The sequence below is a fragment of the Macrobrachium nipponense genome, chromosome 21, assembly GCF_015104395.2.
Source record: "Macrobrachium nipponense isolate FS-2020 chromosome 21, ASM1510439v2, whole genome shotgun sequence".
Lineage (NCBI taxonomy): Eukaryota > Metazoa > Arthropoda > Malacostraca > Decapoda > Palaemonidae > Macrobrachium > Macrobrachium nipponense.
The window spans coordinates 62,071,001-62,083,500 of record NC_087212.1 but is presented as its reverse complement, the minus strand read 5'-3'; the positions used below and the strand labels follow the sequence as shown (position 1 = coordinate 62,083,500).

The following is a 12,500-nucleotide window of genomic DNA, read 5'->3' as shown; positions in this document are numbered from 1 at the left end:
CAAATTCGGATACATTTATTAGAGAAGAAATAGATCCATTCTCACCTTCGTAACCAAGTGGGCAATCATTTACACTGCTCTTTGGGCTGAAATACATATAGAATCTACTGGTCACTTTTTACAATTGAATATATATATATATATATATATATATATATATATATATATATATATATATATATATATATACATTATATATATATAATATATATATATATATATATATATATATATATATATATCCCCCGGTAGAACTAGTGTAAATATCTAGAAGGAAAATAGGTACTATTTAGCTGTTAATGCCGTATGTGATATACCTTTGCTGATTTTTCATCGTAGAAAAAAATCAGAACCATATTTGGAATCCTCGTGAAAAGTCCTACCAGAATCAGGTCTTACTTTTTCTCTAGGACCCTTAATAAAAAAAAGTTGACCTACTGTACTTGAAGCTCCAGTAAATAAGAACTTTTAAATAGTATCCGTCAGTATCGGCTAAGAAAATATACTTACTTGGCATATCTCTGGCGCAAAAGAATCTCTCCACTCCATCTAGACTCAGGGCTGAAGATTCGTCGATGGATATGATCTTAGCATGGGCACGAGTTGAAAGGACCAGTCCAGCATACAATTCATTTTCAAAACGGGGCATGTCATCCACATACACGGCCTCTCCTGATGCTTGTTTCTGAGCCGAAGTGTGAGGCAATGGTCGGCCAACTGGATCAATTTGACTTTGGCCAGCAGGAACCTGTAGAACGTAAAAAAATTTCCCCTTCAGCTGACTCATAAAACTAGAAATATGGACAAAATTATGTTTTGGAATTATCAGCTACAACACAACCTTGGACACAAAGGACACACACACTGAAAATTATAGCAGAGTCGCTGCAGATATTTGTCGACCTACGGAGTTATGAAGCACTATCGCACAGACACATTTAAAACTATCAAAAGACATCTTTACTAAAGCATTGGAAACTTACACAGTTGCACATATCGAACCATTGAAGAATCTCATTTCATATCATCATGTACAGTTTAGTTCACAGTTATAAGTTTTGTGTGAAAGCTGCAGGAATTTGCAGACCCAAACTAAAGACGATAAGAGACTGGGAAGGATGGCGTAAAGCAAACTCTGTCAGAAATATAAGTCATGAGAAAGAAATGGAGGTGGGGTGAGAAATCTTTATAATTAGTCTGTAGAGGAAAGAGAAACTAACTGTTGATCTGAATAAAGCAGATAAGAGGAGAGCGCATTCTTTTCCTTCGCGTCAACAGAACGCTGCCTGTAATAGCAATTATAGAAAGAAATCGCAGCGGGTATCTGGAAGAATAATGCAGGTCTAAGGAACAGGAAAGGTTACTAATTAAGTGAACTGCCTTGAATGCAATTCTATCAAAACGAGAGACTAGTGTTTCACGCTGACTGAACAATTCTGTTCCCCTTCATGTCCTCTGCTAACATGACTTTCCAAATTGGACGAGGAATCTATGGTAGATGTGATGCTTTGGGATTCAGACTGGGTTGACATTTAGCATTTTAAGCACTACATACAACTTATGTGAGAAATGGGTCTGTCATCGTTTCCCTTGCTTGGGTCTTCCCCAAGTTTTGAAACGAGTAAATATGGCATGAAATTTCTTAGGGACAGATACCTTAATCACAGATGGTTAGAATATGGAATTTAATAGGATTTGTTAAGGGTGAGACTGACAGTTGTTTAATGATCTCTAAACAGATGTTCACTCCTCAGGGAAAAGAATTGTTGCATGCCAAAGGGGAACAGAGAAATTTGTTCAAGCTAGATTTCCTACCATAATGCGTCTCTCATACAGTGCCAAACTTTAAATGGTTCGTTTCGCTCTCATTTGTCACTTTATAGGCGTTCATCTAGGCTGTCAATTCTGTTGCACACTGCCAAATAAGCTGACTATTTCTCGAACTACCACTGTTACATATACCAAGCTTGGATGGTGAGCAAGGATCACAACGAACTGTAAGAAGTTTGGCCTTATCGTCTGATTGACATATCGCTGAAAGATGATCTGGAAGTACTGTTTCCATAATATAATTCTACATGGCGTAACTTCTTTTCCAAATACAGTAGTCTGCTGGAAACGCTTTTAGCGTGCCAATTTATGTTATTACGGCTAACACCTCCAGTAGATTTCTTTCATATATTGGTTGCCTAAGGTTTCTAGCCTTCTAAATCAGGATTGGGTTTTACCTTCATTAATACAGATAAGGTATCAGTGTGTGTAAATGGAGGATGAGTTTATATGTGGCATTCTTGATCAATTTTACGCTTTAATTGTAGGATTCATTATGGTCCCTTACATATTACTATGTAGAAATTTCTTTTGCAGCTTCCTATGGGCTCATTATCTTTATGGAGACATTGTACTTTCCGAGACGCAACCTAACAGGACAGGAAGGGCAAACGAGAGGAGTTCATGAAAGATGAGAAATCCTTTCTCACTCATTCTGAACACTTTATAATATTTTTGAGACACGCCAGGATCTCATCTGTTTTGCACATACCATAATTTCTGACGTAAATTCTATCGAGATTTATGAGTGAGAAGATGAATTTTGAGAGCGAAATGTTTAGATAAAACATTATGATAAATCCATGATTTTCCAAGACTGACGGACATCATGAAAAAAGCTGTGGAATTTACCTTTTGGAAAATCTGGGTGCTTTTTGGAGAAGTGTGTTCATGTAATTTTACTGCTCTCTCTTCCATGTCAGTCAAAGGCTCCACTAACCCCGGTAACCTTTTGCTAAGCTGCCCACGCACGCTCAGGAAAAATTTCAGGAAAAAACTGCAACAAAAATTATTTGTGGATTTTGCATGACATTTAAACACCAGTGAATACACAATTTAAAGCTTTAACTTGCTCTGATCGTCTTGAACTCTCAGCGAATTAAATGTTACATCATACAGAAACGGCGATTCCTGTAGCCATCACCACGAAAGCATTTTAAAAGATTCTCAAAATTATATAACAGTAAGAAAAACCTTTTCTAGTTATTCCAGAATAGTGTAGCTAATAACATTTTTATACAGGAGTATTTTGAGGCATACTTAATTCCCACTTATAAAATAGATAGTCATGTATATAACATTCCAAGATACCTGATTGTAAGAGCTCTCCGATACTCAATCATTCCACCGGGGGCAGAAGGCGAGAGAGGTAAGTCTTCAAGTAACGAAGTAGTTGCTTCTTCTAAAAGTAACGGCTCCCATTTCCTTCCAACCAGTTTCTGAAACGAATCCAGGTGAAAAAAAAAAGTCACATTAACCTTTCCTAGATAGTGACCCCCAAGGGTATTAACACTGTATATATCCACCTTTGCGGCGTGTTTTGCACAAACCTGTAGGGGATTGCCGTAAAAAAAACATAAACAAAAGACTGTAAGTATCATAAAGACAATGACCCCCCCAAGAAATATCGAAAATGTTTTCCTGCGACAATACTACCGGCCACCTCTGAAATATGACCCCTAAAGTCGACATCAAGTATAACTATTGTGATTCTTATTTGATTTTTTCATGTAAAAGGGGACAAAAATACATTCCCTCCATATATATTATTTGACTAAATAATGCCAAATAAATCCTGAACAGACTATTGGTACGCTGAAATGCGAAGAAAATTTACCTTCATTGTACTTAGAGCCATAACTGTCGTAGGGGCCATGCCACCAAAGGCCAAATCTATCTTCTTCACGACAGCACTTTCATGGTCGAAGATGACTTTCATTCCTGCATTAACAATGGCGATGTCATCATCTCTCCTCCTAGCTTGTTTGTAACCGAAGAAGTACTCGCCCTGGAGATTTGGAGACCATCAGCATCACATGGCATTTTCATATAAAATATATTACAAACTGTGTACGTGGATCAATAATGATTATTTAAGTCACTGTCCAAATGTCACAATTACGTAGGTGACATACCAACTGTGTACTGTAAATATATGAGTACAAATAACAAGAATACCAAAAAACCCTTCTTATGGTTATACATAGAAATAAAATCAACTGCATAATAAGTTGTGATTACGCATGTAGCCCGACGTAGTTGTGCTTACTTTTACAATACACATAAAAAGCAGAACACCGGATTCCAAGATATTTTGTAAATAAAAACGAAGTAGTAAACGGTATTAGTACCTCTGTAGTGTAGGGAATGTGGACAGACAGCAGAATCTCATCAGGCAGAACAATATTTCTCCTGTAGCCAGTAAAGAAACTCTGGTCCATCACTACCTGCCGTTCTCCCCTCTCTGAGGAAGAAGAAGAAAATTGGCATGACATCGCATCGATCATCATAACCAACAAATAACTGATTCGTATGAACTGATCAAGAATTCTTTTCTGGACGATTACTGATTTTTCTGATTTTCACAAGCACACTCCCAAACGGATTTCACACTTTTCAAATACTGTAGGTAATAGGCTGCTCTCATAACTGAGCTGAACTAATGCGGCTAACTTGAAAATAAGGCTCCAACCTTTAGAGCAGAGGGTAAGCGTTGCTCCAGCTGCCATCAGCAATGGGTTCAGATCGCTAATGGGAGACCCAGTCATGATGTTACCGCCAATTGCCTGAAAATATTTTCAGTTTAGTGCAATTCTATTTATCAAAAGCACTATTATGCGTCCATGTTAAGTACCTTCATGAAGCCTGAATTTAAAAAAGCAGCACGTACTACACGTACTATACGCTTGTCAGCTGCGACATCCCCCATTTATTAAGGCCTACTCTTATTTCAAGAATGTTTGTGCAACGTATCGTTGTGATGGTCATTAAATTATATTTCCCAAGATCCTGTATGAACCAACCACTATCATTCCTCTAATGATTAAGCTAATATTTATTTCTCCTCCCTGGCTCATGCTACCATTCAATTTCAACACTCTACCTCCACGTCCACTTTCGGATGAACTCACGTACTGGTCTCCGCAGTTCCTATTCACGAGAGATGCATTTTTTTCCCACTAGTTATAAAAACATATATTCATCACTGTTAGGGTGAGAATGAAGACGCCAAAAAAAAACGTGATTAAAACTGATACACGTACAATCTAAATTTTCATGTCAGACGCATTAAAAATTTCTCAGGGGAAGTGAGTAAAGCTCAGCTCTAAGTATGCACATCCATACCGTGAACATGTGTTCTGCTGCAGCAGTAAATGGGAATATCAAACTACGGAAGGAGGTATTTCCTCTCTGGCTTGCTTGTCTGTTATAAATATCTGAGCTACACAATTAAACATACTCGAGAAAGTTAAGAATTTGTCCTAAGGCCACAAACATTTTGATAGCTATATTTCAAAGTTATCTTTATGCAAAGGTGCTGCAGGGCCGACTTCAATTGAATATTGCTAAAACGTACACACGAGATGTCTACTAATTTAAGTTGGAGTAAAATCTCTACATTGTTACCCTGAGATTTTGTTTTAGGGGGGAGGGGAGGGGGAGGTGGTTATGAATGAAAGGGCTTTGCAGATAAGTGATCGTTTAGAGAACTTTAGACTCACAGCTGCGTTCCTAATTTGCTTCCCCGCAAACCATCGTAGCATCTCGAGGATCGCAGAAAATATCCGGGTCCTGTATTCTGATGAAAAAAAAAAAAGTTTTACTTCAGATGTCGGTAGAATGATTTAAAAAAAACACACTTTACGAATATTTACCAAAACTTGTTTCTAAAAAAAAAATCACACCGGGTTTAGGGCGCTTATTACCTTCTTGCTTTGAAAGCTGAGCCCGTAGAGTTTCTTCAATGGTCGTTAGAGTTACCGATGCCCCAAAAACTACTCCCGAATCCTCTTCCACAACGGTATTCAGTTCACTTACGTTGCTTGGGTTGATTAAGACGGGATAAACTTGATTCTTGAATTTCACCTCCACTCCTGGAAGGGAATTGTTATCAAGTAGGGATCTTTACCATAAAAAGATAATAATTACTTCAAATACTAACGTATATCTTCGTTCTTCCTATATAAAATAATTTCTTCAGCTATCTAAGCTATAAATCTGGCTCGAGCGCTGGAACCTCACAAGTGATCACTATTTAACAAGAAAAGAACTTATGACAAAGAATCGTTGCTCAGGCAAGACAGCTTAAGTTTACGGGTTTTGCATGATATTTATCTAAAAAAAATATATATATATTGATCCGTTGACATAGTAGCAGCATGTACAGGAAGTTTACATCATATTTACCAGAGTTGGCGGAAGCATCAGTAACAAACTTCAGCGAATTCTTTATAAGAGCAAGAGCAGAAACTTTCATATCACCTAATATGGTATAATAATTTAAGATTCTTTTTTAGCACAATTGTAAACAGAACAGAATTATTTCCTTTGTCTGAACAAAATTCGTTTCTGCAAATACTAACTGGAAGTTTTCTCATTAAGAGGAATGGTTTATAATTAGTTTAACGTATACACAAGAATTCTTAGTGTGATTTGTATATTTTCACTTATATATTCCTAACACCATTACTCGGCCAGAGCGTCCTCTGTCTGAGGGATATTAACCTCCTCCCTCTTAAAATATATCTCGGTAAAACTTGATATGAAATAGCTTTTAGATACACCTTTACGTCATGACAAGTGTGAAACAACAATATTTGTATAGAGGAAAATAAATAAGGAGTTTAAACAGTTATGAACTTATTAAGAGCATTCGAGAAAACTAATAGTTAATTCAGAAAAAACGAACAAGCAAATGATTAGTAAAAAAAATAAAGATGTTACATGCAGTTGCATTTACGAGCAAACTTGAGGTTTAAAAAGGAAGGAGAGAAGAAAACTGTTCTTATGAAAATAAAGAGCTGAAAAGAGACAACCATGCTAAGAGCTTAAGAATGACTCATAAATTACACGTACTCATCTATCCAGAACTGAATTCACAAACCAACTCGTTATTGTGACTAACCGACTTCGGTATTGCCGACTATAATTTTAGCAGTTGGATGAAGGGACTTGAGTTGTAACAGCTGGGAGAGAGAGGATGGCCGGTAGAAGCTGACACGAGGACCATGAAACTCTACGTAGCTAGTTTGGAGTTCTCTGTCAACCTAATAAAGAAAATAAACTCTTAAGAAAATGTTTGTATTCCAGGGTTAACGTAACATCCCCTTCATTTATACCTGGTTAAGGGTGGATAATCTACATAGTGACCTGCTTAAACTAGAAAAGTATTACTTATCAATAGAAGACTCACTCATATGATTTTAACTTAAATTATCTTGCGCATAGTCTTCGTAGATGTAAGTACATACATATTTTTTAACCATGAAAGTATAATACAATGGTTGAATGCGGACGTGCGTTGGTAGTTTAGCTGATAACCCGCTACACACTAAACCAGGTCTTGACCCAGCTGCGCAAACATCCTGATCTTAGGCATTTTCAGTAGTAGAGGAAGAAGCAGTTGTTCATTCCAGCAACTCCTTTGACCTCCTATGACCCAGTGATCACTACATGGATTTATGTTGAATGGTATTCAAAACACCCTGAAAGATGTGTAATCATGTGTCCTGAGAGGTTTCCAGAAAACTCACACATTCAAACGCATCAGTACATTATTCTCGTTCCCCAAACTGTCCTAAAAGGTAAGCGTCGGGGAAAAATTGATGCATAACGCATGCCATTTCGGTGATGCAATGGCATGTGGAATTTAGGTCAAAAGCCAAGCGCTGAGACATGAGAGGTCATTCAGCGCTAAAAGGGAAATTGAGAATATGAACAGAATTACGGTAAAGGAATGAAAGGGGCTGGAGCTAAGGACCGAAAGGAAGCTGCAAAGAACCTTAAGTAATGCTTACATTGCAGCACGTGAGGTGCACTGACAGCAATACCCTTTACGGAGGCCATTTTGATCACGAAAAATCATGAGGGGCGCTCTAGGCCGTCGTTTAAGCTGTAAATTGTCTATATAACGGAGACCACATGAACATTAATGCCATAACAAGAGTGACATTCATATCATTAAAGTTTTCTTTAAGCACATCCACGAGTAACCACGAAGTGAATCAAGAGAAGAGCAGAACATTTTTCCAAAACGAGCAAAACATCCGGAAGCTAAACAGAACACGAACTGAGGAAGAAAAGATCGATGCGACATCATGGCCACTCGAATATACTGCTTGTTCTCCCGAATCACCAAAATAATCACAGGCACGCACACAGCCCTACCCATAAATTCTCGGAAACCTCCTCTCTCTCTCTCTCTCTCTCTCTCCTCTCTCTCTCTCTCTCTCTCTCTCTCTTGCCTTTATGGAAAGGAGATCGAAAGGGCGTGCGGCACGAGAATGTCACGCACATTTCTCTATATATTAATGAAAAGGTGTACGCCGAGAGAGAGAGAGAGAGAGAGAGAGAGAGAGAGAGAAGCTGATGAAGAGGTGATCGCTGCCAAGACCAAGAGCCTCGTTGGAGGTAATACATCTTAGCATGCAAACAAGTTAAGTTCATATCCCGTTAGCCAAGGGATGTTCTCTTTGAGAGGTAATCGACATTAAACTGAGACTATCTTACACGAGAAACGACTCCCACTATAACGAATTCATCATTACAGAAAAAATAATGTAATTATGGATCGTCAATTATTGTGAAGGGCGGGTGGTGTATATATAAATAAATATTTATATATATATATATATATATACCTATATATAATATATATATATATATATATATATGCATATGTTTGTGTGTATGTGCTCATACTCTGTATTCTACTCTAGATTGGGATACAATCATTATAAGGTTTCATGGCCATAATTATTAGAAGTTTAAGGATTTTCATTCAAGTAATGTTCATTGTTTTCCAATTTATATCCAGTGTACCTGAGAGATGAGCTAACCAGTTGGTACCATTGAAACGGTCGAGAACAAAAAATTACTGGAATGTGGCAATTAGGGCAAAGTAAGGATAAGAAAAGAATTATGTTTTTAAATTTACTTTTTCTTAGCTTTTGCTTTTTTGGGGGGTTTATTATTTTGCCAATAAAACCATAGCATTTTGTGACCCAAGTATAATACACTATACTCTTGTTTTTTTCCATCCGCCCACCCGCCTGTGGTGTGTGCGTATGGTAACACTGCGTCCCGGGCTTTATATAGTTACGCTATGTGTAAGTTTTAGGCAAATAAAAGGATATCTGGGTGTACATTTGCAACTGAAAAGTATTTTAATAATTTACTTTATGCGAATTACACCGTTAATATTCGAAATAGGATATTATTATAATTGTTGAATGTAAGCTGGATGTAAATATCTAAAGCTCGGGACGCAGTGTTACCATACGCAAACACCACAGGCGGGTGGACAGATGGAAAAGAACAGAGTATAGATAATCATTAATTAAAAAAAATATTTCAGATGTCTGGAGAAGAATTACTACTCAGTCCTTTGGATGGTGAGATGAAATCTCCATCATTTGACCTATCAACCTCCTCCTGCTGTATATGTGAAAAAAAAAAAGAAAAAAAAAAAAACATGGAGGGAAGTTGCATGGAGGTGATCAGGGAATATTAGAAACCCTCGAAGCAGCAAAGTTCCTCGGAGACAATACAATAACTAGCCTCAACCCTGATGAGCTTTGTACTGTTCGATATCACAGTAAAGATCGCTACGGTCCATACATCCTCAAAGGAAAAAGGAGAATCACAGGCAACAGTTGTAGAGAACATTTCTGGAGAAGAAATTCAAGCTGGCCCCTCAACAACCAGAAGCAGTAGGAGAAGAAAAACTACATCTTCTCATAAAAAAAAAAAACGCTTGTGTTGTGTGCGATTCACGAACACTGTTCAAAAGCAAGCATGACAGGTCATGTGATTTGTTTAGAATTTCAAATGTTGGACGAGCAAGAAAATTAATCGATGAAGCAGCACTCTTTCAAGATGTAGTGTTTGACCGGATTTCAGTACATCAGGATGAAAGTTCAATTTCTGCAGCAGATATCTTGGCTCATAAAGACTGTGTAAAGAAATACATCAAGAGGTATGATGACCATATTAAGAAAATCTTATACAACCTTGAACTAAAGGCAAATGTTGCTAATAATACCGACGACATTATACAAGCTTTTGATCAAGTTGTTAACCAGCTTGACATCAAACATCGAAGATACGCGTTAAGACAAGATTAACTCGATCCTTGGCGATGAAGTTCATGTTACAAATCGCCAAGTTAAGTCAATGCTCATTGAGAGATACAAATAAGGTATAGTATTCACATACCCCGAAATAAAAAGAAGCTCTCAGATGTTCTTTGGGACCCCTTGGTAACAGCACCACAGTCAAATGCTTTTGTGATTGAGTTCATGGCTTTCCGTCGTAAAGTTGCAGTAAAGAAGCTGCATATTAAAACATATAATGACTTTGGCATTTTCCTATCATCGGGATCTAACTCAGATGAAATTCTTATCATATCTGACAACTACTTCAATTGGGGCATTAAGGAAAGTGATCGAAAACGCCGAAGTAAAATCAAGCAGTAGTACCTGTTGTTGTTATATCGAATGGTGATCAACTGCCGCCAGATACAATGGAATCATTGTAGCCCTTATCAAAGAATAAACTACAACTACAATGGTTCATGAAAGACAGGATAAAAGCGAAGTATTCAGACTGCAAACCCATATATCTGGCTGGTGTAGATACCCTTGACAGTATTCTAGTGCAACCCAATGTTTGTATCACTGTACCAGAGTTAAAATGTGAACATGAGGAGGACATGAGATTGCAAAACATAAGCCTGCAGCACATGCTCTCACTGGAGCAGATACGACATCAAAAGTTGGCACCAAGGATTCTCTGATGAAATGAACAGGAACTTTCAAACTACTTGAAGGTTTTGGATTGTCAGAGTTATTAGAGGAGATGTTTCAGAAGGCAAAAGAATTTTTAGTACACTGTTTTACAGGCACAAAAACTGACTACACTAACTTTAATGAGCCTAGAATTAAGATATACAACACTTACAGCAAACATTTAAATCTGCAAAAAATGTCCTGCACAACTGTGGCAATACGAGAACTTTTTAAGCGGTCATATCTTCAAGCGAATGTGTGGGTGACTGCCACAATGGCAACAGGATCAATACTTGATAATATAGAAATGTATGGATGGACTTGAAGTGATATACCGTATACTGGAGAACTTAGTGCCACATTAATTCCAGCAAACTTACCAGATCCGTGTACTTGTGGCAAGTGTGCATTTGAAAATAGATGCATTTGTAAAATAAATGAAATACAATGTTGCAGGTTTTGTAGATGCAATAAGGAGATGTGTAAAAATCTATATTCACATTAATCTAAACACTATCTTTTCGAAATAACTGGAAAAAAACTATATATGACTGCAATATCAATGCACATCATAGACTATTTCTTGACGAGAATTTTGTTAATATTTGATGGTAGATCAACTCATAAAAACTTTCAAGAAGGAGACTAGTTATTTTTTTTAATCTAAATTATATTTTATCTTTCAGGTTTCAGTTTTAACAGGAGTGGCGTTTGAAATTATTATAATTTTAACTCTTGACCCGAGAATAAATGCTTTAGAGCTCTATTTTATTTATTTATTTTTTTTATTTATAAACGTTGTTTAATTTAATTTTAAATTCTTTTTAAGGGCTTTTATGCTTACCACATGCAAGTACGTAGGTTATTACAAACGAGAAAATCGTCACATCTTTGGGGACGAATAAAGGCCTTCATTGGACCCCCCAAAATTATGACACCGATTAATTCAGTGAAAATGACGAAGCTTCACAGCTAAAAGTGGGAGAGGTAAGTCTGTTATGGCAACGCTCACTTTCAAGAGCCACAAAGCAATCCAAAATTGAAAGAAATTATTTCACCAAAAACAGGTATAATGACGAGAGTGGATGGGTAGATACACAAATATGGACGAGAAGAACGAAACATTAATGTTAAACTATTAAGAAATGTCTTGGTTTCACCAAGCCTACCAGTTAACACGATCAATTGTGCAACGTACAGTTACTTCAATCTGCCAAAGATGAAAATTTGCCGTTCGAGCCAAAACTTTCAGATTTATCATTCAAGTGTAAAAATACGCTCAGTTTCCTGTACATCGCCATTACTGTCCAGTCAGACAAAAAGGGAGAGAACGAACTACGAGAATACTGAAACGCTGCGTCATCTACGTAGTTCAGCCAACAACGTTGTCAATCTTGATAGAAATAATCAGAGCCAATTGGCTGTCCCGCCGCCCACCCGCCTGCGTCCAAGGATCAGAACACCAGCATCATTGGGTCAGAGAGAGAGAGAGAGAGAGAGAGAGAGAGAGAGAGAATAGCTGAAAATTCGGGAATAAAGACGAAGAGACAACGGGTATTATATATATATATATATATATATATATCATATATAATATATATATATATAAAATATATAGTATATATATATATATTATATATATATAATATATATATATATGTG

At 37.1% G+C, this 12,500-nt stretch overlaps 1 protein-coding gene across 1 annotated transcript in view; it reads right to left on the bottom strand.

Annotated features, from left to right (window-relative positions):
* LOC135198079 (xanthine dehydrogenase/oxidase-like) overlaps window positions 1–12,500 on the bottom strand; it is a 49,332-nt gene that overhangs the window by 14,848 nt on the left and 21,984 nt on the right. The window contains exons 7-15 of the mRNA XM_064225503.1: window positions 6,956–7,097; window positions 5,757–5,924; window positions 5,553–5,629; window positions 4,523–4,616; window positions 4,182–4,294; window positions 3,668–3,838; window positions 3,142–3,269; window positions 2,683–2,827; window positions 511–748 (exon numbers count right to left, since the gene is read on the bottom strand). Coding sequence (XP_064081573.1) covers window positions 511–748; window positions 2,683–2,827; window positions 3,142–3,269; window positions 3,668–3,838; window positions 4,182–4,294; window positions 4,523–4,616; window positions 5,553–5,629; window positions 5,757–5,924; window positions 6,956–7,097 — 1,276 coding nt within the window. The remainder of the gene's footprint in view (window positions 1–510; window positions 749–2,682; window positions 2,828–3,141; window positions 3,270–3,667; window positions 3,839–4,181; window positions 4,295–4,522; window positions 4,617–5,552; window positions 5,630–5,756; window positions 5,925–6,955; window positions 7,098–12,500) is intronic.